We start from the raw sequence: 27,820 nt of genomic DNA on the forward strand, positions 1-27,820 counted from the left end.
AGTTGTTTTGTAACATTGTAGCTATTTCAAACAGTGCATGAGTCTGAACCATGTGAATTGACCACACTGTAGCTGGATAGGAAAAAGCAGGTTGTTTGCTAGAAGGTTTACCTCAACCACCCTAACCTGCATTTTCTTTTACAATGACAGGAAGGAGCCATGACAACATGAATCCGTCATACAGAAGGGCTGTTCGGAGCGGCTCAGCATCAGCCACAGCTTACAGCTCAGGCCAGCCAGAGCTGAGGCCCCCCAATGGCCTCTCAGTTTCCACCACTTCCTATAGAAACCAGTGCAACAGCAGCGCCAAGCGTGTCTCAACAGACCAACCTTCGACGGCCATGCAACTGTCAACCTCTTCCCTCAAACAGGCACCTAGCTACGGGTATAACCAGGCAGAGAGGGCGAGGCCCCACTGCTATAGTCCTCTGCTGAGGCTCCAGGACCTCTCCACTATGGTACACAGACCTGGGTGTGATCTGGGACCCGGGCCCCAGCCCAAGGACCTTCATGCCAGGAACCATTTGCACTCTCACAGCCCAGTGGTAGGCTCTAGTTTTGAGGCTCCCCAGGTCCGACTGCCCCCCTCTCCCGGTAACGAGGAGACAGAACCGTACGAGGATTCCATCCGGGATCAGAATGGTTTCTCTCCTGTTAGTTCTGATAGTTTGGAGCGCTGCTCCCCCATCCCCAATGGATACCTGCATTTCGAGTCCACCTTGTTTGACAGTGGGGACAGGGAGGATGAGGAGGAGGAGGAGGATGAGTTGGTTCCTTTTCAACAACACTCTTCTAAGTCCACCAGAGACAGAACTGTCACAGACTCTAACAGCACCTCTGGTTCAGGGCTAGGCCATAACAGCACATACAAACCCTCTGTTCTCAACCTGATGTCCAAGAGTCTATCTGAGCTGGACCCTACTCTGAGCCCCAGTGCCCTGCCTGTCATGTCTATGGGGGATGGCTGGAGTATGGACCAGGACTCCGACAGTGACAGTGAGATGACAGGAGATACACTTGACCATGGTCTCATCTCACCTGTTGGAACCAACTCTAATGTGAGTTATCTCTCTTACTGATGATGATTACGATAACAACCCTTGGGGCAGATGCATCCTGGGTAGCTTTCAAAGATATCTGATCGTATCTGACGTTATGTCCAGTTCTGTAAATACTGTGTAATCTCCTGGAACAGTATTTGTCAAGCAGCTATTCTTAATTGATTATTTAGATTTTGCATACACTATATGCCGATCGACCATATAGGCTAGTTTTATATTCAGCAAAATAATATTGATTTGATAAGAGTATTTGTTTTAATATTTGAATTTGAGATGCTAAAAATAAATGTTAAACAACGTATATAAAAAGATACAAGAAATCCCTTTTACCACCAGAGTTTTGAACTGTCCAAGTGATGATCCTATACGTGTAATAAAGTCTTTGTTTTTTGTTTTTGTTCAGCCCAACAGCCCAAAGAAGAAGCCCCTCCCAGCAGTGCAGTACGTGGAGGGAGATCTGGTCTGGGCCAAGTTCAACCGCCGCCCCTGGTGGCCCTGTAGCGTCACCATAGATCCACTGGAGGGGACACACACACACATGAAAGGTGGGAAGGAGTATTATTGGTGTTGGGTGTAAACTGATCACGAGGTGGTCACAGGTTGGGTGTATTATTATGATGTCAGGGCATAAAGCGGTGATGAAAAGGAGGAAGGAAGGGAAGCTCCCATCTGGGTTCTGTGGGGGGTATGACACTTAGAAAGAAGAATGAACCATCTGGATCTAAAATGTGTCAACTCCAGAGTTGTCATAGGTTGTGGTATATTTAAGCAATTATACACGAGGGGGTGTGGTATATGGCCAATATACCATGGCTAAGGGCTGTTCTTAAGCACGACGCAACGCGGAGTGCCTGGATACAGCCCTTAGCCGTGGTATATTGGCCATATACCACAAACACCCGAGGTGCCTTTTTGCTATTATAAACTGGTTACCAACGTAATTAGAACAGGAAAAATACATGTTTTGTCATACCATGGCTGTCAGCCAATCAGCATTCAGGGCTCGAACCACCCAGTTTATAAAAGGGCGTGGTCTAAGGCACTGCATCGCAGTGCTAGCTGTGCCACTAGAGATCCTGGTTCGAATCCAGGCTCTGTCGCAGCCGGCCGCGACCGGAAGACTCATGGGCGGCGCACAATTGGCCCAGCGTCGTCCAGGGTAGGGGAGGGAATGGCCGGCAGGGATGTAGCTCAGTTGATAGAGCATGGCGTTTGCAACGCCAGGGTTGTGGGTTCGATTCCCACGGGGGGCCAGTATGAAAAATAAAAAAATAATGTATGCACTCACTAACTGTAAGTCGCTCTGGATAAGAGCGTATGCTAAATGACTAAACATTTTAAATGTAGTATGGGGGCATCCTCAGACAGTTGTCTATAAACGACTTCAACTCAATGTATCAGCTCTCGGCCTGACAGCCTAATTCGTCTTTTGTGTAATGACGAGCATTTAGAAGCTTTTGACCCCTGGTTCTCTTATAACATTTGTGTTTTCTGTTGTTCCAGTCCCCAGTCGTCGTCCTTGTCGTATGTATTACGTGGAGACTGTGGGGGAGATAGCTGACCATGCCTGGGTACCTGGGAAAGTTACCTACCCCTTCACAGGAGGAGAGCAGTTTACAGACCTGCCTGTGCTGAGACGGAGAGGGAAACAGAGGGAAAAAGACTACAAATACACAGTAACTGACCACAGACAACTGTCAACTCCTGTTGCTTTTAATACACAGTAACGGACCACAGACAACTGTCAACTCCTGTTGCTTTTAATACACAGTAACTGACTACAGACAACTGTCAACTCCTGTTGCTTTTAATACACAGTAACTGACTACAGACAGACAACTGTCAACTCCTGTTGCTTTTAATACACAGTAACTGACCACAGACAACTGTCAACTCCTGTTGCTTTTAATACACAGTAACTGACCACAGACAACTGTCAACTCCTGTTGCTTTTAATACACAGTAACTGACCACAGACAACTGTCAACTCCTGTTGCTTTTAATACACAGTAACTGACCACAGACAACTGTCAACTCCTGTTGCTTTTAATACACAGTAAATGACCACAGACAACTGTCAACTCCTGTTGCTTTTAATACACAGTAACTGACCACAGACAACTGTCAACTCCTGTTGCTTTTAATACACAGTAACTGACCACAGACAACTGTCAACTCCTGTTGCTTTTAATACACAGTAACTGACCACAGACAACTGTCAACTCCTGTTGCTTTTAATACACAGTAACTGACCACAGACAACTGTCAACTCCTGTTGCTTTTAATTTAGCTCACATTGTGTGTTGCTGTTAGTAGTGATATGTTTCAAGTCCCAAATTGATTTTGTCGTTGCAAAGGTGCAGAATAGTTTCATTGCATGTCTCACAAAACATATCTGGAAGATTATACTCAAATACTGTCTATTCCACAAAGACAACAACTCCATATCGTTTAGAAATAAGGCCGTCTTTGTCCTGATGGCTGTCGTCTCTCCCCTGTAGATACCCAAGCGTCTGTTGGAGTCGTGGAAAGTCAGTGTGCTGGAAGCTGAGTTTCTCCTACCTGACCTGCTGAAGAATACTGCTGTCTCTTCTTCCATGGCCTCTAACGGTGAAGAGCGGGTGTCCACCCCACTGCCTGATGAAAAACCATCCGAGGCCCTCTCTTGTTCCTCCTCTAACCTCACTGCACCCCCGTCCTTCAGCCCTCACCCCAGTAGAAACAAACATCTGACCGTAGTGAACGAAAGTAGCAGCAAAAAGAAGAGGAAGAGGAAGGGTTTGGCGGAGATCTTTGGTCATATAGCTGGAAGTCCCACAGAGTCACTAAGCATCCTAGACCTGGCCAACCAGACGCCTGCTGCCTCAGCTGATCCACTGAAAGAAGGAGATCCCAAGGACTCTCCATACGCAGACCTGGATTCTGTACCGACCATTGTACGTCCCAAACGGTCTGAGAAACCTGCTGAAGAAGACACAGAGAAACCGTCTGAACCCTCAAAAGAGGAGGCAGAGAAAGTGGGCAAGAAGGAGCGGGCGACTCCTCCTGAAAAGGAGCGGGCTACGCCTTCTGAAAAGGAGCGGGCTACTTCTCCTGAAAAGGAGCGGGCTACTCCTCCTGAAAAGGAGCGGGCTACGCCTTCTGAAAAGGAGCGGGCTACTCCTCCTGAAAAGGAGCGGGCTACGCCTTCTGAAAAGGAGCGGGCTACGCCTCCTGAAAAGGAGCGGGCTACGCCTTCTGAAAAGGAGCGGGCTACGCCTTCTGAAAAGGAGCGGGCTACGCCTTCTGAAAAGGACGGGCGTGTGGTCGTGGTGGTCCCTAGGCATGTAGTTCCCATCTCCCCATCCCCAATCATTTTAGCAAACAAATCCCTTTTAAATTACAGAACTACAAAAACCACAAATGTTTTACAGTCAAAACAGAAGTTGGGCAGCTCTTCTGAACTGACAAATAAAAATGCTCTTGAGAAGCTCAGCTCTCTGCAGCTCCCTGCCAGCAGGCGTCTGATGACCAGGGCCCTGAAAGCAGAGGAACAGACAGAACTCAAAGAGGCCCTGCTGGCCTCAAGCCAAAACTTGACAAACGATAGGCTTAATGCGCATTCTTCTGATGATGATGATGATGATGTGAGCGATAATGTTCAGATCAGAACAGAGTCGTCTACTAGCAGGGATTCTTCACCAGACAAAACCAGATCCTCTGTTAGTCACCGCTCTCGTAAAAAACACCCCAAGTCTGATTGGAAGCACCTCCACAACGGCTCGTGGAAACATTCTGAAGATGTGACTCCAGGGTCCAGTAAGCCTGTCATACCCCCTATTAAGGTCAAGGAAGAGAACATTGTCTCAGACATATCCTCCTGTACTTCCCCCACCTCCTCTCTCTCTCCCATGGACGCTTTCCAGGATATCAAGGAGCTGTCGTTCAAATCCTTAGTGAAGGAGGAGAGTGACTCTGGGGACTCTAACGCTAACTTTAAACCTGAGCCTAATTACAAGTTCAGTACTTTTCTGATGCTCCTGAAGGACATGCATGATACCAGGGAGAAAGAGGGCCAGGCCCTGACCATGCCTCCCTCGCCAGCCCTCATCCAGGAGGAGCCCATGGTCATACCCACCGCCAGAGCACCAGACGACCCCCTGAACACTGCTGCTGGTGGGGAGTGGACACCAGTGGGGACCAAAATCCAAAACGGCCAGCATGCGAGTTCGCTAACACCCAAGAGCACACAGGGCAAACCCAAGTCCAGAACTAAACCCATCATGAAAAACGACACGTACAAATTTGAAGGGAAAACGGTCCTGGCTCAGATGGTGGCGAACGCGGTGGAGAAGCAGCAGCAGCGGAGGAAGCAGAGGCCTCCAGCCAAGCTCCGGGCCACCATCGCTGGTCTCTCTCCCGAGATGGCCGACCTAGCCTGGGGGAGGGAGTTTGTCTCTGGGCACGCTGACCTGGCTGAGCCTGGTCCTCTTCCTCCTGTCGCCTCCGCTGTTGACTCCTCATCCTACCTCGACAAGAGCCCGGGTACCAAAGTGGCCCCTAAGAAGCGCTGGCAGACGTTTGCGCAGCAAGAGCCAGGGAAGGATGCAGGGGCCCTGGGTGGGGTGGCCTCACCGCAGGGGCCTGCAGAGGTGAATGGGGTCTACAGAGACGGCCAGGGAGGGACACCAGACCCCATCAGGTCCCCTGATCTGAACCTGGGGATGGAGAAGCAAGATGACACATCAGGTAAATGGGTTTCAGTACCAGCAGTGTTTTATGTCAACAGTTAGCTTTTTATTTTAGTTTTAGAGATTGATTTGATTGATGGATTATTTGTTCCCACAGCACATTATGAAAACAAACGGCTGAGGAAACCCAGCAAAAGACTCCTGGAATCCACAGAGGAGGAACAATTCTTCTCCCCGAAGAAAAAACTAAGGAAATCTCTGGAATCTTCCAAAACCCCTCTGAGCCCTTCTACAGCTCCAGGCCCAGCCCTGCTAACATCCACCTCTACCCCCAGCCCCAACCCTGGCCCTACCTCTGGGGAGCCAGCCAGCCCCACCACTGGCCCTACCTCTGGGGAGCCAGCCAGCCCCACCACTGGCGCTACCTCTGGAGAGCCAGCCATCACCACCCCTGGCCCTACCTCTGGGGAGCCAGCCAGCCCCACCACTGGCGCTACCTCTGGAGAGCCAGCCAGCCCCACCACTGGCCCTACCTCTGGAGAGCCAGCCATCACCACCCCTGGCCCTACCTCTGGGGAGCCAGCCAGCCCCACCACTGGCCCTACCTCTGGAGAGCCAGCCATCACCAAGGCCCTGGCAGGGCTGAAACAGAGTCTGTCTCAAGATGTCCTCCACCGTGTTATAAAATCATTATCCAAACAACCCCCAGCAGTGACCTCTTTCTCTACTGAATCATCATCAGATGGGGCAAACCCTCCTCTGCCCTCTGGTAAGGAGACAGTCAACATTTTTTTTATCCTATACCATCTCTCATACTGCAATGCTGTCTTATGTAGTAATACAAGAGGCAGATATATTCTATTGGGAAAGTAGTTCCATTGGGAAAGTAGTTCCATTGGGAAAGTACTGTAGTTCTATTGGGAAAGTAGTTGTATTGGGAAAGTACTGTAGTTCTATTGGGAAAGTAGATCCGTTGGGGAAGCAGTTCCATTGGGGAAGCAGTTCCGTTGGGGAAGCAGTTCCGTTGGGGAAGCAGTTCCGTTGGGGAAGCAGTTCCGTTGGGAAAGTAGTTCCATTGGGAAAGTACTGTAGCTCTATTGGGGAAGTAGTTCCATTGGGAAAGTAGTTATGATTATGAAAACAAATCCTTCTCATATTTTCAGATACAGTAGATTTTAGGTATTTAAATGTGACTGGTCATTCCCCAGCCCCAGTATCCCTGGAGAGGAAGAGGCCAAGGAAGCCGTCTCACAAGGTCCTGGAATGCACCATAGAAGAAGTGTCACTCAGTCCTCCAAAGAAGAAGGAGTTGAAGAAGCAGAGTGCACAGACAGAGGAGAGGACTGAAGTCAGGGACACTCAGGTAAGGCTGAATGAACTAACCAACAGCCATATTAACACAACTATACTGCCACAGTACCACTCTGAAACGGGTCTAATTATGTCATTTCTATGACAGGTTAAGTCTGTGAAGAAAGAAGTGCCTGTATCCAGCTTGACAACTCCAGAGAGCATGGTTTCTCTGCAGGCCTCCTCCCCTGCCCGGACCCCTAGCCCTACAGTGCTCCTCACCCCCAAGGCAGAGACAGAGAACATCAGTCCTGGGGTGGGAGGAGAGAGCCACACCAACGGAGAGAGAACACCCAAACCCGAGGTCAGCATAAACACCACGTTGTCTTTTTCAACCTGTGTGAAAAGATGACTCATTTCATGCTATTGATGTCAGCATTCACCTGAGGTATAATTGTACCAGTGCTGTAAAACAGGGTGCTACGCCCCCCACACCTTAACCAATATGTTGTTTAATAACACCTCTCCTCTCCTCCAGGTGTTCTCTCCTGGTCTGAATGACAGTTTCTCCCTACCTGGTGATGGGTCCCTGCTCTCCGGCACTAAGAAGAACACAGGAGAGAAAGGAGGAGCTGCATCCATGAAGGAGAATGTCTGTCAGGTAGGTCAACCAACAACATGCCACAACCTTAGTATTTTGTAGTGGCAGAAACAGTCAAAATAGCGTAGTATCGTAACGCAAGACTAAAGTGTGTGTGTGTGTGTGTGTGTGTGTGTGTGTGTTGCAGGTGTGTGAGAGGACGGGCGAGCTGCTGCTGTGTGAGGGCCAGTGCTGTGGGGCGTTCCATCTGCAGTGTATCGGCCTATCAGAAGCCCCCAGAGGGAAGTTCATCTGTTGTGAATGCACTAAAGGTGAGTCTCTACCTGTGCACCTATCTGTCAATTTACATTTGAGTCATTTAGCAGACGCTCTTATCCAAAATGACTTACAGGAGCAATTAGGGTTAAGTGCCTTGCTCAAGGGCACATCGGCGGATTATTCACCTAGTCAGCTCGGGGATTCGAACCAGCAACCTTTCGGTTGCTAGGCTACCTGGCACCATTCTAATCTTACAGGAGCCATTTACACCTGGTGCAGACTCACCTATATACATATTCACCTTGACTTAACACTGTGTTACTGAGGTCTTAGACCTGTACAGTGATACTGTCATGCTCATAGAGCATGTCTCTGCATCTGACAGAGGTACTCTGTATCTATACCCACAATGTATGTAAGCTGCTTTGGTGTATCACAGAGCTAAGAGTGTATCCTTTCCGTTGCAGGGGTCCACACGTGCTTTGTGTGTAAGAAGTCTGGTGACGGTGTGAAGAGGTGCATGGTGCCTGTATGTGGGAAGTTCTACCACAACGAGTGTATCCTGAAACACACACCCACCCAGCACCAGAATAAAGGGGTTCGCTGCTCCCTCCACGTCTGTCTGTCCTGCCACATCACCAACCCCCTCAACGCCTGCAGTTCCAAAAGTAGGTTCCACTTCCACTCTGCTTTGATAGAACCAGGGGTAAAGTAGAATTAATTTCTTCCTATATGTGCAGCAACATTTGTGCACTATTAATACAATAGGGTCTCTGTGGGCCTAGTCATTTAACTTTTAAAATGTATTACCTTTTTATTGTGGCATAAACACAACCAGTCATTATGTTTTCATCTGATTGTCAAACAATCACTTCAAAGGAGTCCTTTAATAGGCTGCCTGTTCATCCACTCAGAACATAGTGTCTCCAGCCTCCAAACATGAATGTTACACAAAACACCAAAAAGTCTAATGACATTTGGTGATTGTCATTAGACCGTATCCACTATTTATTTTGCCCGGACGCCGTACCGTACCGGACCGGACCGTACCTCCTTACTTTCACCCCTGGCAGAATAGAAATAGACCTAGGCTATAGGTCCAGGTTGGAATTGGAAGTGACATGATTAGAGTAGATTTGAATCCTATGGGATTTTTATGGGATGGAACACCGATTGCTACAGTAGAATTGAAACGTATCAAGTAGGCTGAACACCTGTAATGTGATTGGAGGACTAAGATTAGCTACAAACATTACTGCAGATCAGTTTGTCTGGGATGGGATCCTAGTTTCTAACATGGCTGTGGAGATGCTGTGTGTGTGTGTGTGTGTGTGTGTGTGTGTGTGTGTGTGTGTGTGTGTGTGTGTGTGTTGTTTTTGACCTGTGTTCCCTCCTCTAGGTCGTCTGACCCGCTGCGTGCGCTGCCCTGTGGCGTACCACGCTAACGACTACTGACCTGTGTTCCTCCTCTAGGTCGTCTGACCCGCTGCGTGCGCTGCCCTGTGGCGTACCACGCTAACGACTACTGACCTGTGTTCCCTCCTCTAGGTCGTCTGACCCGCTGCGTGCGCTGCCCTGTGGCGTACCACGCTAACGACTACTGACCTGTGTTCCTCCTCTAGGTCGTCTGACCCGCTGCGTGCGCTGCCCCGTGGCGTACCACGCTAACGACTACTGACCTGTGTTCCTCCTCTAGGTCGTCTGACCCGCTGCGTGCGCTGCCCCGTGGCGTACCACGCTAACGACTACTGACCTGTGTTCCCTCCTCTAGGTCGTCTGACCCGCTGCGTGCGCTGCCCCGTGGCGTACCACGCTAACGACTACTGACCTGTGTTCCCTCCTCTAGGTCGTCTGACCCGCTGCGTGCGCTGCCCCGTGGCGTACCACGCTAACGACTACTGACCTGTGTTCCTCCTCTAGGTCGTCTGACCCGCTGCGTGCGCTGCCCCGTGGCGTACCACGCTAACGACTACTGACCTGTGTTCCTCCTCTAGGTCGTCTGACCCGCTGCGTGCGCTGCCCCGTGGCGTACCACGCTAACGACTACTGACCTGTGTTCCTCCTCTAGGTCGTCTGACCCGCTGCGTGCGCTGCCCCGTGGCGTACCACGCTAACGACTACTGACCTGTGTTCCTCCTCTAGGTCGTCTGACCCGCTGCGTGCGCTGCCCCGTGGCGTACCACGCTAACGACTACTGACCTGTGTTCCCTCCTCTAGGTCGTCTGACCCGCTGCGTGCGCTGCCCTGTGGCGTACCACGCTAACGACTACTGCATGGCGGCGGGCAGCGTAGTCCTGGCCAACAACAGCTTCCTGTGTCCCAACCACTTCATCCCCCGCAAGAACTACAAGAACCACGAACACATCAACGTCAGCTGGTGCTTCGTCTGCTCAGAAGGTTGGTGACTGGTTGGGTTGCTGTTGGTTATTGATTGTTTGGTTGGTTGAGTGTTGTCAGTGTTGCAGAGGCTATAATGCAAGGTGGAAGGAACCCTTATACAAATGTGGTGGCGTTGTTGTTAGAGGTAGAGTAATTTTTTGAGTTGGAGTGTGGTGGAAATCATATGTGGATGACCTACGCTCCTCACAGAGTAAAAAGGTTAAAGTGAAATGAAGCATTCAGCCTCCCATCCTGAGGTCATTGGGTCAGATCTGGTTTACTTGGTGTCTGTGCTGCACCTCCTCCTGTCTCCCTGCAGGGGGCAGTCTGCTATTTGTCTTCTGTGGTTTAATGCGTCTCATGTCTGATCTACACTTCCTCCTGTCTCCCTGCAGGGGGCAGTCTGCTGTGCTGCGAGTCCTGTCCTGCTGCCTTCCACCAAGAGTGTCTGAACATCGAGATGCCCGAGGGGAGCTGGTTCTGCAACGACTGCAAGGCCGGGAAGAAACCACATTTCAAGGACATCCTCTGGGTTAAAGTGGGAAGATACAAGTAAGAAACACTGGTCTCTAGAAATAATATCCATGCTTTTGGTCAGAACCAACTGAGTGACACTTTTCGCCCGTGTCAACAGATTTAAAAAAATAGCTCAAAGGCAGTAGCTGAAACCTGGTTATATTGTTATTGATCAGACTCTCCATCAGTGTGTATAATCTGCATCTACACTGAGTATACCAAACATTAGGAACACCTTCCTAATATTGAGTTGCCGCCACACCGGCAGTCACTCTACATCACCATTGAGTCACTGTAATCTCCTTTTATGCACTCTGGACATGTGTTGGTAGTACTCAACTTGCTAACTACCATCAGGTCCTAATGGCCTGGTACTCAGGGCTCTAGTGTCCCTCTGACCACTCTGACGTCAATGCAAATAAAATCAATAATCACATCAAACACTTATCATCAAAACAGTATCTTGCTTTTAAAACTCACGTCACTGTGATTGATCAATTTGAAGTTCAACAACAGGTTGAAACTGAGTGGAAAACGTGGTCATTGTTGTTTAGAAGCCAAACACAGCTAACTGACAGCACTTTCTAAGGGAATGATTCATTCAAAACAACCATATGCATAGTTGTGTTTATATAAATAATAAATAAATTGGTCATTTAGCAGACGCTCTTATCCAGAGCGACTTACAGGAGCAATTAGGGTGAAGTGCCTTGCTCAAGGGCACATCGACAGATTTTTCACCTAGTCGGCTCGGGGATTAGAACCAGCGACCTTTCGGTTACTGGCACAACGCTCTTAACCACTAAGCTACCTGCCGCCCCATAGGCATAGGCCTATGAGTCCAAGATGAAAAAAACCTGAATTAAAATAAAGATTGTGCCGTTATACAATACATAGCCTACCGCATATTATGCATGGCAGAAAAACATTTTTAAAAAACTCATTTAAGATGTCTTTGGTACATAATTGGTCTAGCCTATATTCCAAAATTAAACACATTCTAGTAATGCCTTTGAGTGTGGACTGTATTATCCATACCTGATGGACTGGTTACCTTATGCTACATTTCAAACGTTCTATTCATTTAAAAATGTTTTTATTAACCTTTATTTAACTAGGCAAGTCAGTTAAGAACAAATTCTTATTTACAATGACGGCCTACACAGGCCAAACGCGGACGACGCTGGGCCAATTGTGCGCCGCCCTATGGGACTCCCAATCACGGCCGGATTGTGATACAGCCTGGAATCAAACCAGGGGGTCTGTAGTGACGCCTCAAGCACTGAGATGCAGTGCCTTAGATTACATATAGTAGGCCAACTCCTATTCTGTTCTTCTGAAATAAAAGGTATTCAATTCATAATGTTTCTTTAGACCTGCATACATTAAATATTGGATTTATTGTTATGGTGTATATTAAATAGATTTATTCTACTTTTTTAAATGTAGATGTTCCAAAGGTCTGCATCAGTGGCTTGGAGGCTTGGAGATGCTAAACGTGTTTATTTTAGTTAACGGTCAATTACTGTGTGTTATGATGAGTTTCTCCGGTATCAAGTAATTCAGGATGCAAGAAGATATTTAACACTTAGATGGAGAGTTGATACATGTATTTTAATGTACGGTACCGGATTCAGCATAACCAACAGCATGTGGAGTTGCCCCTTGTTATCTGAATGATAGGCATACAAAATCTCTGTTTATATACTGTTTTCCAAGCTAGTTCTATCCAACAGTTGCCAACCATTATTGGGTGTCACTCCCAACCACAATATTATCACCCTAGATGGCATCATCTTGTACCCTAGTCAGGACATTACATCACATACTCATTCTAAAAGTGACATCAGTGGCCCCCCAGCCTTCCTTGGCACGCAGACCTTCTGACACCCACCAGTGACTGGAATAAATGGAATGTCCTCATCCTCAAAATCCTATGTAACCCGCAATAGCAAACACATTAACAAATCTTGTATAAAAACACGTCATATCACCGTGAAACCGGCAGTGTTTTGCATGACAATAACCAGCTGGCAAAATGTCATGATTGCCACAGCCCCCCCCCCCGGTGCACCTGGCACCTCTTATCATTCCCCGTTCAAAGGCACTTAAATATTTTTGGTCTGGCCCATTCACCCTCAATGGCATGTCTCAATTGTCTCAAGCCTTCAAAATCCTTCTTTTAACCTGTCTCCTCCCCTTTATCTACACTGATTTAAATTTAACAAGTGACATCAATAAGGGATCATAGCTTTCACCTGGATTCACCTGGTCAGTGTATGTCATGGAAGGAGCAGGTGTTCTTAATGTTTTGTATACTCAATGTATAATGTAAAATCTGTATCTCCTCTCCTTTGTTCAGGTGGTGGCCTGCGGAGGTGTGTCTTCCTAAGAACGTCCCAGAGAACATCCTCCGTATGAAACACGAGGTGGGGGAGTTTCCCGTTCAGTTCTTTGGTTCTAAGGACTACGCCTGGACCTACCAAGCCAGAGTCTTCCCTTACATGGAGGGAGATGCCAGTAACAAGGACAAGATGGGGAAGGGTAGGGACGCCATCTACAAGAAAGGTTAGAAAGAAACCTCCTTTACTTGGTGATAATGGAATATATAACAAACAATATACTTTATTTTAGAAAAAAAATACCAAAGAGCCTTTCCTATTAGTGCATTAAAAGGCATTTTTTTAAATATTTTGGCACCTTCTAAATGTTTTCTTCAAGTCTTAAACGATAGAGATGTTTCCAGGTATCGCAGGGCAGAAAGCTTGCCATTTGAGATATATTAGCTAGCTGATAATGCTAACTTCCGTTTCCTCTCAGCTCTGAATGAAGCAGCTGAGCGGTTCATAGCGCTTCAGGCTGAGAAGGAGATGAGACAGCTTCAGGAGGACAGGAGGAACGACAAGAAACCGCCTCCCTACAGACACATCAAGGTACTGTCCCTTTAAACCTCCTCCCTACAGACACATCAAGGTACTGCCCCTTTAAACCTCCATACAGACACATCAAGGTACTGTCCCTTTAAACCTCCTCCCTACAGACACATCAAGGTACTGCCCCTTTAAACCTCCATACAGACACATCAAGGTACTGTCCCTTTAAACCTCCTCCCTACAGACACATCAAGGTACTGTCCCTTTAAACCTCCTCCCTACAGACACATCAAGGTACTGCCCCTTTAAACCTCCTCCCTACAGACACATCAAAGTACTGTCCCTTTAAACCTCCATACAGACACATCAAGGTACTGTCCCTTTAAACCTCCATACAGACACATCAAGGTACTGCCCCTTTAAACCTCCTCCCTACAGACACATCAAGGTACTGTCCCTTTAAACCTCCTCCCTACAGACACATCAAGGTACTGCCCCTTTAAACCTCCTCCCTACAGACACATCAAGGTACTGGCCATTTAAACCTCCTCCCTACAGACACATCAAGGTACTGCCCCTTTAAACCTCCTCCCTACAGACACATCAAGGTACTGTCCCTTTAAACCTCCATACAGACACATCAAGGTACTGCCCCTTTAAACCTCCATACAGACACATCAAGGTACTGTCCCTTTAAACCTCCTCCCTACAGACACATCAAGGTACTGTCCCTTTAAACCTCCTCCCTACAGACACATCAAGGTACTGTCCCTTTAAACCTCCATACAGACACATCAAGGTACTGCCCCTTTAAACCTCCATACAGACACATCAAGGTACTTCCCCTTTAAACCTCCTCCCTACAGACACATCAAGGTACTGCCCCTTTAAACCTCCTCCCTACAGACACATCAAGGTACTGTCCCTTTAAACCTCCTCCCTACAGACACATCAAGGTACTGTCCCTTTAAACCTCCATACAGACACATCAAGGTACTGCCCCTTTAAACCTCCATACAGACACATCAAGGTACTGCCCCTTTAAACCTCCTCCATACAGACACATCAAGGTACTGCCCCTTTAAACCTCCATACAGACACATCAAGGTACTGCCCCTTTAAACCTCCTCCATACAGACACATCAAGGTACTGCCCCTTTAAACCTCCATACAGACACATCAAGGTACTGTCCCTTTAAACCTCCTCCCTACAGACACATCAAGGTACTGTCCCTTTAAACCTCCATACAGACACATCAAGGTACTGCCCCTTTAAACCTCCATACAGACACATCAAGGTACTTCCCCTTTAAACCTCCTCCCTACAGACACATCAAGGTACTGTCCCTTTAAACCTCCTCCCTACAGACACATCAAGGTACTGCCCCTTTAAACCTCCATACAGACACATCAAGGTACTGCCCCTTTAAACCTCCTCCATACAGACACATCAAGGTACTGCCCCTTTAAACCTCCATACAGACACATCAAGGTACTGCCCCTTTAAACCTCCTCCATACAGACACATCAAGGTACTGCCCCTTTAAACCTCCATACAGACACATCAAGGTACTGTCCCTTTAAACCTCCTCCCTACAGACACATCAAGGTACTGCCCCTTTAAACCTCCATACAGACACATCAAGGTACTGTCCCTTTAAACCTCCTCCCTACAGACACATCAAGGTACTGTCCCTTTAAACCTCCTCCCTACAGACACATCAAGGTACTGTCCCTTTAAACCTCCATACAGACACATCAAGGTACTGCCCCTTTAAACCTCCATACAGACACATCAAGGTACTTCCCCTTTAAACCACCTCCCTACAGACACATCAAGGTACTGTCCCTTTAAACCTCCATACAGACACATCAAGGTACTGCCCCTTTAAACCTCCTCCATACAGACACATCAAGGTACTTCCCCTTTAAACCTCCATACAGACACATCAAGGTACTGCCCCTTTAAACCTCCTCCCTACAGACACATCAAGGTACTGTCCCTTTAAACCTCCTCCCTACAGACACATCAAGGTACTGCCCCTTTAAACCTCCATACAGACACATCAAGGTACTGCCCCTTTAAACCTCCTCCCTACAGACACATCAAGGTACTGCCCCTTTAAACCTCCATACAGACACATCAAGGTACTGTCCCTTTAAACCTCCTCCCTACAGACACATCAAGGTACTGCCCCTTTAAACCTCCATACAGACACATCAAGGTACTGTCCCTTTAAACCTCCTCCCTACAGACACATCAAGGTACTGTCCCTTTAAACCTCCTCCCTACAGACACATCAAGGTACTGTCCCTTTAAACCTCCATACAGACACATCAAGGTACTGCCCCTTTAAACCTCCATACAGACACATCAAGGTACTTCCCCTTTAAACCTCCTCCCTACAGACACATCAAGGTACTGCCCCTTTAAACCTCCATACAGACACATCAAGGTACTGCCCCTTTAAACCTCCTCCATACAGACACATCAAGGTACTGCCCCTTTAAACCTCCATACAGACACATCAAGGTACTGCCCCTTTAAACCTCCTCCATACAGACACATCAAGGTACTGCCCCTTTAAACCTCCATACAGACACATCAAGGTACTGTCCCTTTAAACCTCCTCCCTACAGACACATCAAGGTACTGCCCCTTTAAACCTCCATACAGACACATCAAGGTACTGCCCCTTTAAACCTCCTCCCTACAGACACATCAAGGTACTGTCCCTTTAAACCTCCTCCCTACAGACACATCAAGGTACTGTCCCTTTAAACCTCCATACAGACACATCAAGGTACTGCCCCTTTAAACCTCCTCCATACAGACACATCAAGGTACTGTCCCTTTAAACCTCCTCCCTACAGACACATCAAGGTACTGTCCCTTTAAACCTCCTCCCTACAGACACATCAAGGTACTGTCCCTTTAAACCTCCATACAGACACATCAAGGTACTGCCCCTTTAAACCTCCATACAGACACATCAAGGTACTTCCCCTTTAAACCTCCTCCCTACAGACACATCAAGGTACTGCCCCTTTAAACCTCCTCCCTACAGACACATCAAGGTACTGTCCCTTTAAACCTCCTCCCTACAGACACATCAAGGTACTGTCCCTTTAAACCTCCATACAGACACATCAAGGTACTGCCCCTTTAAACCTCCATACAGACACATCAAGGTACTTCCCCTTTAAACCTCCTCCCTACAGACACATCAAGGTACTGCCCCTTTAAACCTCCATACAGACACATCAAGGTACTGCCCCTTTAAACCTCCTCCATACAGACACATCAAGGTACTGCCCCTTTAAACCTCCATACAGACACATCAAGGTACTGCCCCTTTAAACCTCCTCCATACAGACACATCAAGGTACTGCCCCTTTAAACCTCCATACAGACACATCAAGGTACTGCCCCTTTAAACCTCCTCCATACAGACACATCAAGGTACTGCCCCTTTAAACCTCCATACAGACACATCAAGGTACTGTCCCTTTAAACCTCCTCCCTACAGACACATCAAGGTACTGTCCCTTTAAACCTCCATACAGACACATCAAGGTACTGCCCCTTTAAACCTCCATACAGACACATCAAGGTACTTCCCCTTTAAACCTCCTCCCTACAGACACATCAAGGTACTGTCCCTTTAAACCTCCTCCCTACAGACACATCAAGGTACTGCCCCTTTAAACCTCCATACAGACACATCAAGGTACTGCCCCTTTAAACCTCCTCCATACAGACACATCAAGGTACTGCCCCTTTAAACCTCCATACAGACACATCAAGGTACTGCCCATTTAAACCTCCTCCATACAGACACATCAAGGTACTGCCCCTTTAAACCTCCATACAGACACATCAAGGTACTGTCCCTTTAAACCTCCTCCCTACAGACACATCAAGGTACTGCCCCTTTAAACCTCCATACAGACACATCAAGGTACTGTCCCTTTAAACCTCCTCCCTACAGACACATCAAGGTACTGTCCCTTTAAACCTCCTCCCTACAGACACATCAAGGTACTGTCCCTTTAAACCTCCATACAGACACATCAAGGTACTGCCCCTTTAAACCTCCTCCCTACAGACACATCAAGGTACTGTCCCTTTAAACCTCCTCCCTACAGACACATCAAGGTACTGTCCCTTTAAACCTCCATACAGACACATCAAGGTACTGCCCCTTTAAACCTCCTCCATACAGACACATCAAGGTACTTCCCCTTTAAACCTCCATACAGACACATCAAGGTACTGCCCCTTTAAACCTCCTCCCTACAGACACATCAAGGTACTGTCCCTTTAAACCTCCTCCCTACAGACACATCAAGGTACTGCCCCTTTAAACCTCCATACAGACACATCAAGGTACTGCCCCTTTAAACCTCCTCCCTACAGACACATCAAGGTACTGCCCCTTTAAACCTCCATACAGACACATCAAGGTACTGTCCCTTTAAACCTCCTCCCTACAGACACATCAAGGTACTGCCCCTTTAAACCTCCATACAGACACATCAAGGTACTGTCCCTTTAAACCTCCTCCCTACAGACACATCAAGGTACTGTCCCTTTAAACCTCCTCCCTACAGACACATCAAGGTACTGTCCCTTTAAACCTCCATACAGACACATCAAGGTACTGCCCCTTTAAACCTCCATACAGACACATCAAGGTACTTCCCCTTTAAACCTCCTCCCTACAGACACATCAAGGTACTGCCCCTTTAAACCTCCATACAGACACATCAAGGTACTGCCCCTTTAAACCTCCTCCATACAGACACATCAAGGTACTGCCCCTTTAAACCTCCATACAGACACATCAAGGTACTGCCCCTTTAAACCTCCTCCATACAGACACATCAAGGTACTGCCCCTTTAAACCTCCATACAGACACATCAAGGTACTGTCCCTTTAAACCTCCTCCCTACAGACACATCAAGGTACTGCCCCTTTAAACCTCCATACAGACACATCAAGGTACTGCCCCTTTAAACCTCCTCCCTACAGACACATCAAGGTACTGTCCCTTTAAACCTCCTCCCTACAGACACATCAAGGTACTGTCCCTTTAAACCTCCATACAGACACATCAAGGTACTGCCCCTTTAAACCTCCTCCATACAGACACATCAAGGTACTGTCCCTTTAAACCTCCTCCCTACAGACACATCAAGGTACTGTCCCTTTAAACCTCCTCCCTACAGACACATCAAGGTACTGTCCCTTTAAACCTCCATACAGACACATCAAGGTACTGCCCCTTTAAACCTCCATACAGACACATCAAGGTACTTCCCCTTTAAACCTCCTCCCTACAGACACATCAAGGTACTGCCCCTTTAAACCTCCATACAGACACATCAAGGTACTGTCCCTTTAAACCTCCTCCCTACAGACACATCAAGGTACTGTCCCTTTAAACCTCCATACAGACACATCAAGGTACTGCCCCTTTAAACCTCCTCCATACAGACACATCAAGGTACTGCCCCTTTAAACCTCCTCCCTACAGACACATCAAGGTACTGCCCCTTTAAACCTCCTCCCTACAGACACATCAAGGTACTGTCCCTTTAAACCTCCTCCCTGCAGACTATGCCTTGCATCCCCTGTCTGTCCCTCTCTTTGGTCCCTGTTTGATTTTTCCTGCTACAGCTTCTCTCATGTTTGACAATTGAATAGTACCTGAGCATTTTCACTCAAATCTCCCTTTGAGATCTATGCATAATTCACGCAGAAGTCTGAATTGCATCCGCTTATCTCAAGTGCTTATTCTTCCCCTCAGGTGAACCGACCAATCGGCAAGGTCCAGATCATCACGGCGGACCTATCGGAGGTGCCACGCTGTAACTGCAAGGCGTCTGATGAGAACCCGTGTGGCATCGACTCGGAGTGTATCAACCGCATGCTGATGTACGAGTGCCACCCCCAGGTGTGTCTGGCAGGGGAGAGGTGCCAGAACCAGAGCTACACCAAGAGACAGTACACCCAGGTGGAGATCTTCAGGACCTTGTCACGAGGCTGGGGGCTACGTGGCGTCTCCGACATCAAGAAGGTAAAGCCTAGGGCATCAAACGACAACACAAACACTTCCCTTTCTGTTTCTGTTTAGAGAACCATTCCGCCTTGTCCCGCTGTGGATCTGCACTGCTGCCTACATAATTGCCCCTTGTGGGATAAATAAAGTATTTTCAATTGAATTGAATTCCACGGCCCTTTTCACCCGATGTATTCTTTGTTTGTCTCTGTTTTTAGATGTGGACATACAGTAGTATATTTAGCCTCCATAACACTGTGTCTGTGGTGTAAAAGGGGTTGTGTTTCTGCTGGACTATAACCTGAGTCTGTGCTCTCCCCCCTCTCTCAGGGTGCGTTTGTGAATGAGTACGTGGGGGAGGTGATAGACGAGGAGGAGTGCAGAGCCAGGATCAGACATACTCAAGAGAACGACATCTGTAACTTCTACATGCTCACTCTCGACAAGGACCGGATCATAGACGCTGGACCCAAGGGGAACCAGGCGAGGTTCATGAATCACTGCTGCCAGCCCAACTGTGAGACCCAGAAGTGGACGGTAAATGGAGACACCAGGGTGGGGCTCTTCGCCCTGGAGGACATCCCCAAAGGTCAGAGGAAGTATCAACAAACCTGCTGGAGCCTGGTTCCATTTCTGTAACTAACTCCTGGAGCCTGGTTCCATTTCTGTAACTAACTCCTGGAGCCTGGTTCCATTTCTGTAACTAACTCCTGGAGCCTGGTACCATTCATGTAACTAACTCCTGGAGCCTGGTACCATTTCTGTAACTAACTCCTGGAGCCTGGTTCCATTTCTCTAACTAACTCCTGGAGCCTGGTTCTATTTCTGTAACTAACTCCTGGAGCCTGGTCCCATTTCTGTATCTAACTCCTGGAGCCTGGTACCATTTCTGTAACTAACTCCTGGAGCCTGGTTCCATTTCTGTAACTAACCCCTGGAGTCTGGTACCATTTCTGTAACTAACTCCTGGAGTCTGGTACCATTTCTGTAACTAACTGCTGGAGCCTGGTCCATTTCTGCAACTAACTCCTGGAGTCTGGTACCATTTCTGTAACTAACTACTGGAGCCTGGTTCCATTTCTGTAACTAACTCCTGGAGCCTGGTTCCATTTCTATAACTAACTCCTGGAGTCTGGTACCATTTCTGTAACTAACTCCACTTCAGGCACTAGGGCTAGTGACCAAAAGTGTCTTTGTAGATTCAGAAGGTACAGTGAGGGGAAAAAAGTATTTGATCCCCTGCTGATTTTGTACGTTTGCCCACTGACAAAGACATGATCAGTCTATAATTTTAATGGTAGGTAGGTTTATTTGAACAGTGAGAGACAGAATAACAATAACAAAATCCAGAAAAATGCATGTCAAAAATGTTATAAATTGATTTGCATTTTAATGAGGGAAATAATTATTTGACCCCTCTGCAAAACATTACTTACATACTTGGTGGCAAAACCCTTGTTGGCAATCAGAGGTCAGATGTTTCTTGTAGTTGGCCACCAGGTTTGCACACATCTCAGGAGGGATTTTGTTCCACTCCTCTTTGCAGATCTTCTCCAAGTCATTAAGGTTTTGAGGCTGACGTTTGGCAATTCGAACCTTCAGCTCCCTCCACAGATTTTCTATGGGATTAAGGTCTGGAGACTGGCTAGGCCACTCCAGGACCTTAATGTGCTTCTTCTTGAGCCACTCCTTTGTTGCCTTGGCTGTGTGTTTTGGGTCATTGTCATGCTGGAATACCCATCCACGACCCATTTTCAATGCCCTGGCTGAGGGAAGGAGGTTCTCACCCAAGATTTGACGGTGCATGGCCCCGTCCATCGTCCCTTTGATGCGGTGAAGTTGTCCTGTCCTCTTAGCAGAAAAACACCCCCAAAGCATAATGTTTCCACCTCCATGTTTGACGGTGGGGGTGGTGTTCTTGAGTTGATGCCAAAGAGCTCGATTTTGGTCTCATCTGACCACAACACTTTCACCCAGTTCTCCTCTGAATCATTCAGATGTTCATTGGCAAACTTCAGACGGCCCTGTATATGTGCTTTCTTGAGCAGGGGGACCTTGCGAGCGCTGCAGTATTTCAGTCCTTCACGGCGTAGCGTGTTACCAATTGTTTTCTTGGTGACTATGGTCCCAGCTGCCTTGAGATCATTGACAAGATCCTCCTGTGTAGTTCTGGGCTGATTCCTCACCGTTCTCATGATTGTTGCAACTCCACGAGGTGAGATCTTGCATGGAGCCCCAGGCAGAGGGAGATTGACAGTTATTTTGTGTTTCTTCCATTTGCGAATAATCACACCAACTGTTGTCACCTTCTCACCAAGCTGCTTGGCGATGGTCTTGTAGCCCATTCCAGCCTTGTGTAGGTCTACAATCTTGTCCCTGACATCCTTGGAGAGCTCTTTGGTCTTGGCCATGGTGGAGAGTTTGGAATCTGATTGATTGCTTCTTTGGACAGGTGTCTTTTTATACAGGTAACAAACTGAGATTAGGAGCACTCCCTTTAAGAGTGTGCTCCTAATCTCAGCTCGTTACCTGTATAAAAGACACCTGGGAGCCAGAAATCTTTCTGATTGAGAGGGGGTCAAATACTTATTTCCCTCATTTAAAATGCAAATCAATTTATAACATTTTTGACATGCGTTTTTCTGGATTTTTTTGTTGTTATTCTGTCTCTCACTGTTCAAATAAACCTACCATTCAAATTATAGACTGACCATGTCTTTGTCAGTGGGCAAACGTACAAAATCAGCAGGTGATCAAATACTTTTTCCCCTCACTGTAACTGTGAAGAAACACGACATAAGAAACAGGACCTTATTGTTCCTTAATTATGGACTATGATATCAAATCTCTTGGCCTTATTAGAATAGGAATAAAGCTACCTGTACAGTACCTGACGGTGTATTTTTATTTGTGTGCAGGTGTGGAGCTGACCTTCAACTACAACCTGGAGTGCCTTGGTAACGGGAAGACGGTGTGTAAATGTGGAGCGCCCAACTGCTCCGGGTTCCTGGGGGTCCGACCAAAGGTAAGGCTCTGAGACTGACGAATGTCAACATACAAAACATTTGAATTTAGATTGTACTTGTCTACTAGACACTCTTATCTAGAGAAATGTACAATAAGTGCTTTTAGCTGTTTACTGTGTGATGAGGATGAGTTCTACTATAAAAAAGTAAAGGTAGACTGGTCACTATAGCTGTCTGAAGGTAGACTGGTCAATGTAGCAGTCTGAAGTAATGACCTGTGTGTGTCTGTCTCCCAGAACCAGCCATCTAAAGCACGGGAAGGAAAGGAACTGAAGGAGGGCAAGAAGAAGGTTCTGGTGAAGAGGAAGCCTCAACTGGAGGTGACGAAGGAGCGGGAGGAAGAGTGTTTCAGCTGTGGGGACGGAGGACAGATCGTGTCCTGTAAGAAGCCAGGCTGTCCCAAGGTCTACCACGCAGACTGTCTCAACCTGGCCAAGAGACCTGCAGGTGGGTGAAGGGGCGAGAAACCACCTCCCACATGGAGGCTCTTTGACCCAAAATGGCTGTTATATTATCTGTGATTATGTATGGGACTTGTCTAAGAGGTTTTAGTCTGTAGATTTTTTTTGTCCTTAGAATTCATCAGCAAGGGATTTGGACATGGGGGGGGGGAGAGTGTAACTTCCCACTGGGCACACCACGTCATTTCAACGTGGATAATTGGGTAATATTTGGTTGAGACGTTGATCAATGATATTACAACCTACTGTATATTCACCCACTCAAAAATACAGCCAAAAGTTAGTTGAATTTCCAATGTGTTATCACTATGCTTTCAACCATCTAAAAATACAATCAAATTCCAATGGAAAAACAATGTCAGATTTTTGGTTTAATTGTCACCCAAATGTCTATCATTATAGCTTTCAACCATTTTAAAAGCCCAGAGAAGTTCAAACGTCAGAAATGTTTATTTATACAACAGATTGTGTTATCACTGTGCTTCATCTAATAGCAGAACCAAATGACCTGGATTGCAGTTGAGATTCCATTAAAAGTACATAGTGCAGTGACCAATGCTGTTTGAGATTCTGGTGAGATTAATAGAGGTATTGAGAAAATCTCCACAGATCTGCGATGACCTATGCATGCTATCTTAAACATGCACGCTTTATATGATTAAATAAGAAGACAGTATAGATACAGTAACCTCAAAATGTGGCCATGAATGTGTTACTCATTTTAAGGTAGAATTTTACATTGTTTTACATTAGCCTTAAAGAGATTCTCCGGTACTTTTGTATACTTTTTTAGCCAGTAGTTTTGAAAGTAGCGCCCACGATCCGAAAGTGGTCCCCAGAAATTGCGTACAATGTCCCAAATGTGCAGATATGTGCACCATGTCCTTGCTCTCTCGCCATACCGTGTGTGCGTCTTGCTATCTGTCACTCCAATGGCGAGGGGCTGGAGATAATTGGCAAAAAAATCGAATTGCTACGGGGCTGGCCCAAGTGAGGGCAAATGTAGGGAAAAGGGCGCCGCACAGCTTCCAGAAGACAGTCGCTTTCAAACTAGGGATTTCGTGGCTAATTGAGGTAAGACAGTAATTTGGCTAATAGATTCTGCATGTATGAACTACACATTGACACATCCAGCCCAAAGTGTGAGGTTTAAAAAATACTTACCGGAGCATGTCTTTAACTTTAGCCTATACTGTATTACAAAAGTAGGCCTAATATTGAATTGTTTGGTTGTCAACGCAACCAAATATCAACATTTTGAAGGAGATTTATCTTCTACTTGGATAGTTCCATCTGTGCCACTGACTTAGTCTGGCTTAATTCTTTAACTTTGATTGTTAATTTGTAGACACACTGGAATTAAAGCCAGACTAAGTCAGTGGTACAGATGTAACTATCTAAGCAGAAGATGCAGTGCATTCAGAAATTATTCAGACCCCTTGACTTTTTCCACGTTACGTTACCGCCTTATTCTGACTGGAACGAATTGCAAAAATCTCTGAAGCTGGAGATTCTTATCTCCCTCACTAACTTTAAGCATCAGTTGTCAGAGCACCTTACCGATCACTGCACCTGTACACAGCCCATCTGAAATTAGCCCACTCAACTACCTCATCCCCATATTGTTATTTATTTAGCTAATTTGCACCCCAGTATCTCTATTTGCACATCATCTCTTGCACATCTATCATTCCAGTGTTAATACTAATTGTAATTATTTTGCACTATGGCCTATTTATTGCCTTACCTCCATAACTTGCTACATTTGCACACACTGTATATATATTTTCTGTTTTGTTTTTGTTTATTTCATATGTAACTCTGTGTTGTTGTTTTTACTGCACTGCTTTGCTTTATCTTGGCCAGGTCGCAGTTGTAAATGAGAACTTGTTCTCAACTGGCTTACCTGGTTAAATAAAGGTGAAATAAATAACAAAATAAAATTATCAAATGGATTAAATGAATAAAAAGTCCTCATCAATCTACACACAATACCACAGAATGACAAAGCAAAAACAGGTTTTTAGAACTTTTTGCAAATTTATTAAAAACAAAAAATGGAAATATCATATTTACATAAGTATTCAGACCCTTTACTCAGTACTTTGTTGAAGCACCTTTGGCAGCGATTACAGCCTCGAGTCTTCTTGGGTATGACGCTACAAGCTTGGCACACCTATATTTGGGGAGTTTCTCCCATTCTTCTCTGATCCTCTGAGGCTGTCAGGTTGGATGGGGAGCGTTGCTGCACAGCTATTTTCAGGTCTCTCCAGAGATTCTCGATCAGGTTCAAGTCCGGGCTCTGGCTGGGCCACTCAAGGACATTCAGAGACTTGTCCCGAAGCCACTCCTGCGTTGTCTTGACTGTGTGCTTAGGGTCGTTGTCCTGTTGGAAGGTGAACCTTCACCACAGTCTGAGGTCCTGAGCACTCTGGAGCAGGTTTTCATCAAGGATCTCTCTGTACTTTGCTCCGTTCATCTTTCCCTCGATCCTGACTAGTCTCCCAGTCCCTGCCGCTGAAAGACATCCCCACAGCATGATGCTGCCACCACCATGCTTCACAGTAGGGATGGTGCCAGGTTTCCTCCAGACGTGACGCTTGGCATGCAGGCCAAAGAGTTCAGTCTTGGTTTCATCAGACCAGAGAATCTTGTTTCTCATGGTCTGAGAGTCTTTAGGTACCTTTTGGCAAACTCCAAGCGGGCTGTCATGTGCCCTTTACTGAGGAGTGGCTTCCGTCTGGCCACTCTACCATAAAGGCCTGATTGGTGGAGTGCTGCAGAGATGGTTGTCCTTCTGAAAAGTTCTCCCATCTCCACCGTGGAACTCTGGAGCTCTGTCAGAGTGACCATCAGGTTCTTGGTCACTTCCCTGACCAAGGCCCTTCTCCCCCGATTGCTCAGTTTGGCCGGGCGGCCAGCTCTAGGAAGAGTCTTGGTGGTTCCAAACTTCTTCCATTTAAGAATGATGGAGGCCACTGTGTTCTTGGGGACCTTCAATACTGCAGACATTTTTTGGTGCCCTTCCCCAGATCTGTGCATCGACACAATCCTGTCTCGGAGCTCTACGGACAATTCCTTTGACCTCATGGCTTCGTTTTTGCTCTGACATGCACTGTCAACTATGGGACCTTATATAGACAGGTGTGTGCCTTTCCAAATCATGTCCAATCAATTGAATGTACCACAGGTGAACTCCAATCAAGTTGTAGAAACATCTCAAGGATGATCAATGGAAACAGGATGCACCTGAGCTCAATTTCGAGTCTCATAGCGAAGGGTCTGAATAATTATGTAAATAAGGTATTTCATTTATTTATTTTATTATACATGTGCAAAATGTTCTTAACCTGTTTTCGCTTTGTCATTATGGGGTATTGTGTGTAGATTGATGAAGAACATTTTTTATTTTATCAATTTTAGAATAAGGCTATAACGTAACAAAGTGGAAAAAGTCAAGGGGTCTGAATACTTTCCGAATGCACTGTGCATCTCCTTCAAATGTTGATATTTGGTTGAGTTGACAACCAAACACAATTCAATATCACTAAATATGAAATCAACCAGAGCTTGAAACCCTTGGCCAGGAATGCCCAACCCTGTCTCTGGAGACCTACAGGCCTGTAGGTTTTTGCTCCAACCCTAATCTAGCACACCTGATTCTAATAATTAGTAGGTGGATAAGATGAATCAGGTTAGTAACACCTGGGGTTGGAGCGAAAGCCTACAGCAGGGTAACTCCTCAGGAACAGGGTTGGGCCCTAGACCCATTGTATTGTCTATTGTTAGTTTAATCCTGGGTTGAATTGAAACAACATCTGTTGACGACTTTGCAAATGCTGTATAGGCCGAAATATCATCGTTGATGATATATGAGTGATAAAATAAGGTCACATTTAATTTGCTCTGTTAAACCTACCCTTTGGAATGACTTCGATAGCAACAGTGAATCTATTTCGTTTTTAAGTGGAGATCTTTCAAAAATAATTCTCACGATAGCAAATTGGTAATAGTCAGTGACAATTATCATAGCTAAGCTGGGCTTGGTTAAATCCCTGGATGGGAGACCAAAGGGTACATTTACATTTACATTTTAGTCATTTAGCAGACGCTCTTATCCAGAGCGACTTACATGAGCAATTAGGGCAAAGTGCCTTGCTCAAGGGCACATCGACAGATGTTTCACCTAGTCGGCTCGGGGATTAGAACCAGCGACCTTTCGGTTACTGGCACAATGCTCTTAACCACTAAGCTAGCTGTAGATAAATCAATTCTCCAGTAGGAGGTGCTGCCCAGCCTATAGTATTTTTCTTCTGATAGTTGATATAACATTGAAGAGCTGACGTTGTTTTAAAGGTACAAATTCAACATAATTTATACAAGGTTTGTCTATGTTGACATAATCCTGTGGTTGAAATTTAGGTGATAACTTTTTTTTCAAATCCAATGTATTTTCTACGTAGATTCCACGTCACAATACGCGAATAAATTACGCTGAAACAATGTTGATTCAACCAGATTGTGCCCAGTGGGTTAGATTGATTTAGTACATCGGAGAAGGAAAGAAATCATAGTGGTGGTTTTTGCTTTTGTTCAAACCTCAAAGCTGGAGTTTCCTG

At 46.4% G+C, this 27,820-nt stretch overlaps 1 protein-coding gene across 1 annotated transcript in view; it reads left to right on the forward strand.

Annotated features, from left to right (window-relative positions):
* LOC311107579 (histone-lysine N-methyltransferase, H3 lysine-36 specific-like) overlaps positions 1-27,820 on the forward strand; it is a gene marked incomplete at its 3' end in the record, with an annotated part of 29,463 nt that overhangs the window by 851 nt on the left and 792 nt on the right. The window contains exons 2-19 of the mRNA XM_084150086.1: positions 151-1,058; positions 1,465-1,606; positions 2,565-2,737; positions 3,563-5,789; positions 5,889-6,500; positions 6,940-7,094; positions 7,191-7,385; positions 7,560-7,682; positions 7,810-7,933; positions 8,348-8,548; positions 10,098-10,277; positions 10,655-10,811; positions 13,138-13,343; positions 13,596-13,708; positions 19,463-19,732; positions 20,045-20,303; positions 22,633-22,739; positions 22,977-23,187. Coding sequence (XP_084006212.1) covers positions 168-1,058; positions 1,465-1,606; positions 2,565-2,737; positions 3,563-5,789; positions 5,889-6,500; positions 6,940-7,094; positions 7,191-7,385; positions 7,560-7,682; positions 7,810-7,933; positions 8,348-8,548; positions 10,098-10,277; positions 10,655-10,811; positions 13,138-13,343; positions 13,596-13,708; positions 19,463-19,732; positions 20,045-20,303; positions 22,633-22,739; positions 22,977-23,187 — 6,346 coding nt within the window. The 5' untranslated portion in view covers positions 151-167. The remainder of the gene's footprint in view (positions 1-150; positions 1,059-1,464; positions 1,607-2,564; positions 2,738-3,562; positions 5,790-5,888; positions 6,501-6,939; positions 7,095-7,190; positions 7,386-7,559; positions 7,683-7,809; positions 7,934-8,347; positions 8,549-10,097; positions 10,278-10,654; positions 10,812-13,137; positions 13,344-13,595; positions 13,709-19,462; positions 19,733-20,044; positions 20,304-22,632; positions 22,740-22,976; positions 23,188-27,820) is intronic.

The sequence above is a fragment of the Coregonus lavaretus genome (assembly GCF_964263955.1).
Source record: "Coregonus lavaretus genome assembly, chromosome: 32".
Lineage (NCBI taxonomy): Eukaryota > Metazoa > Chordata > Actinopteri > Salmoniformes > Salmonidae > Coregonus > Coregonus lavaretus.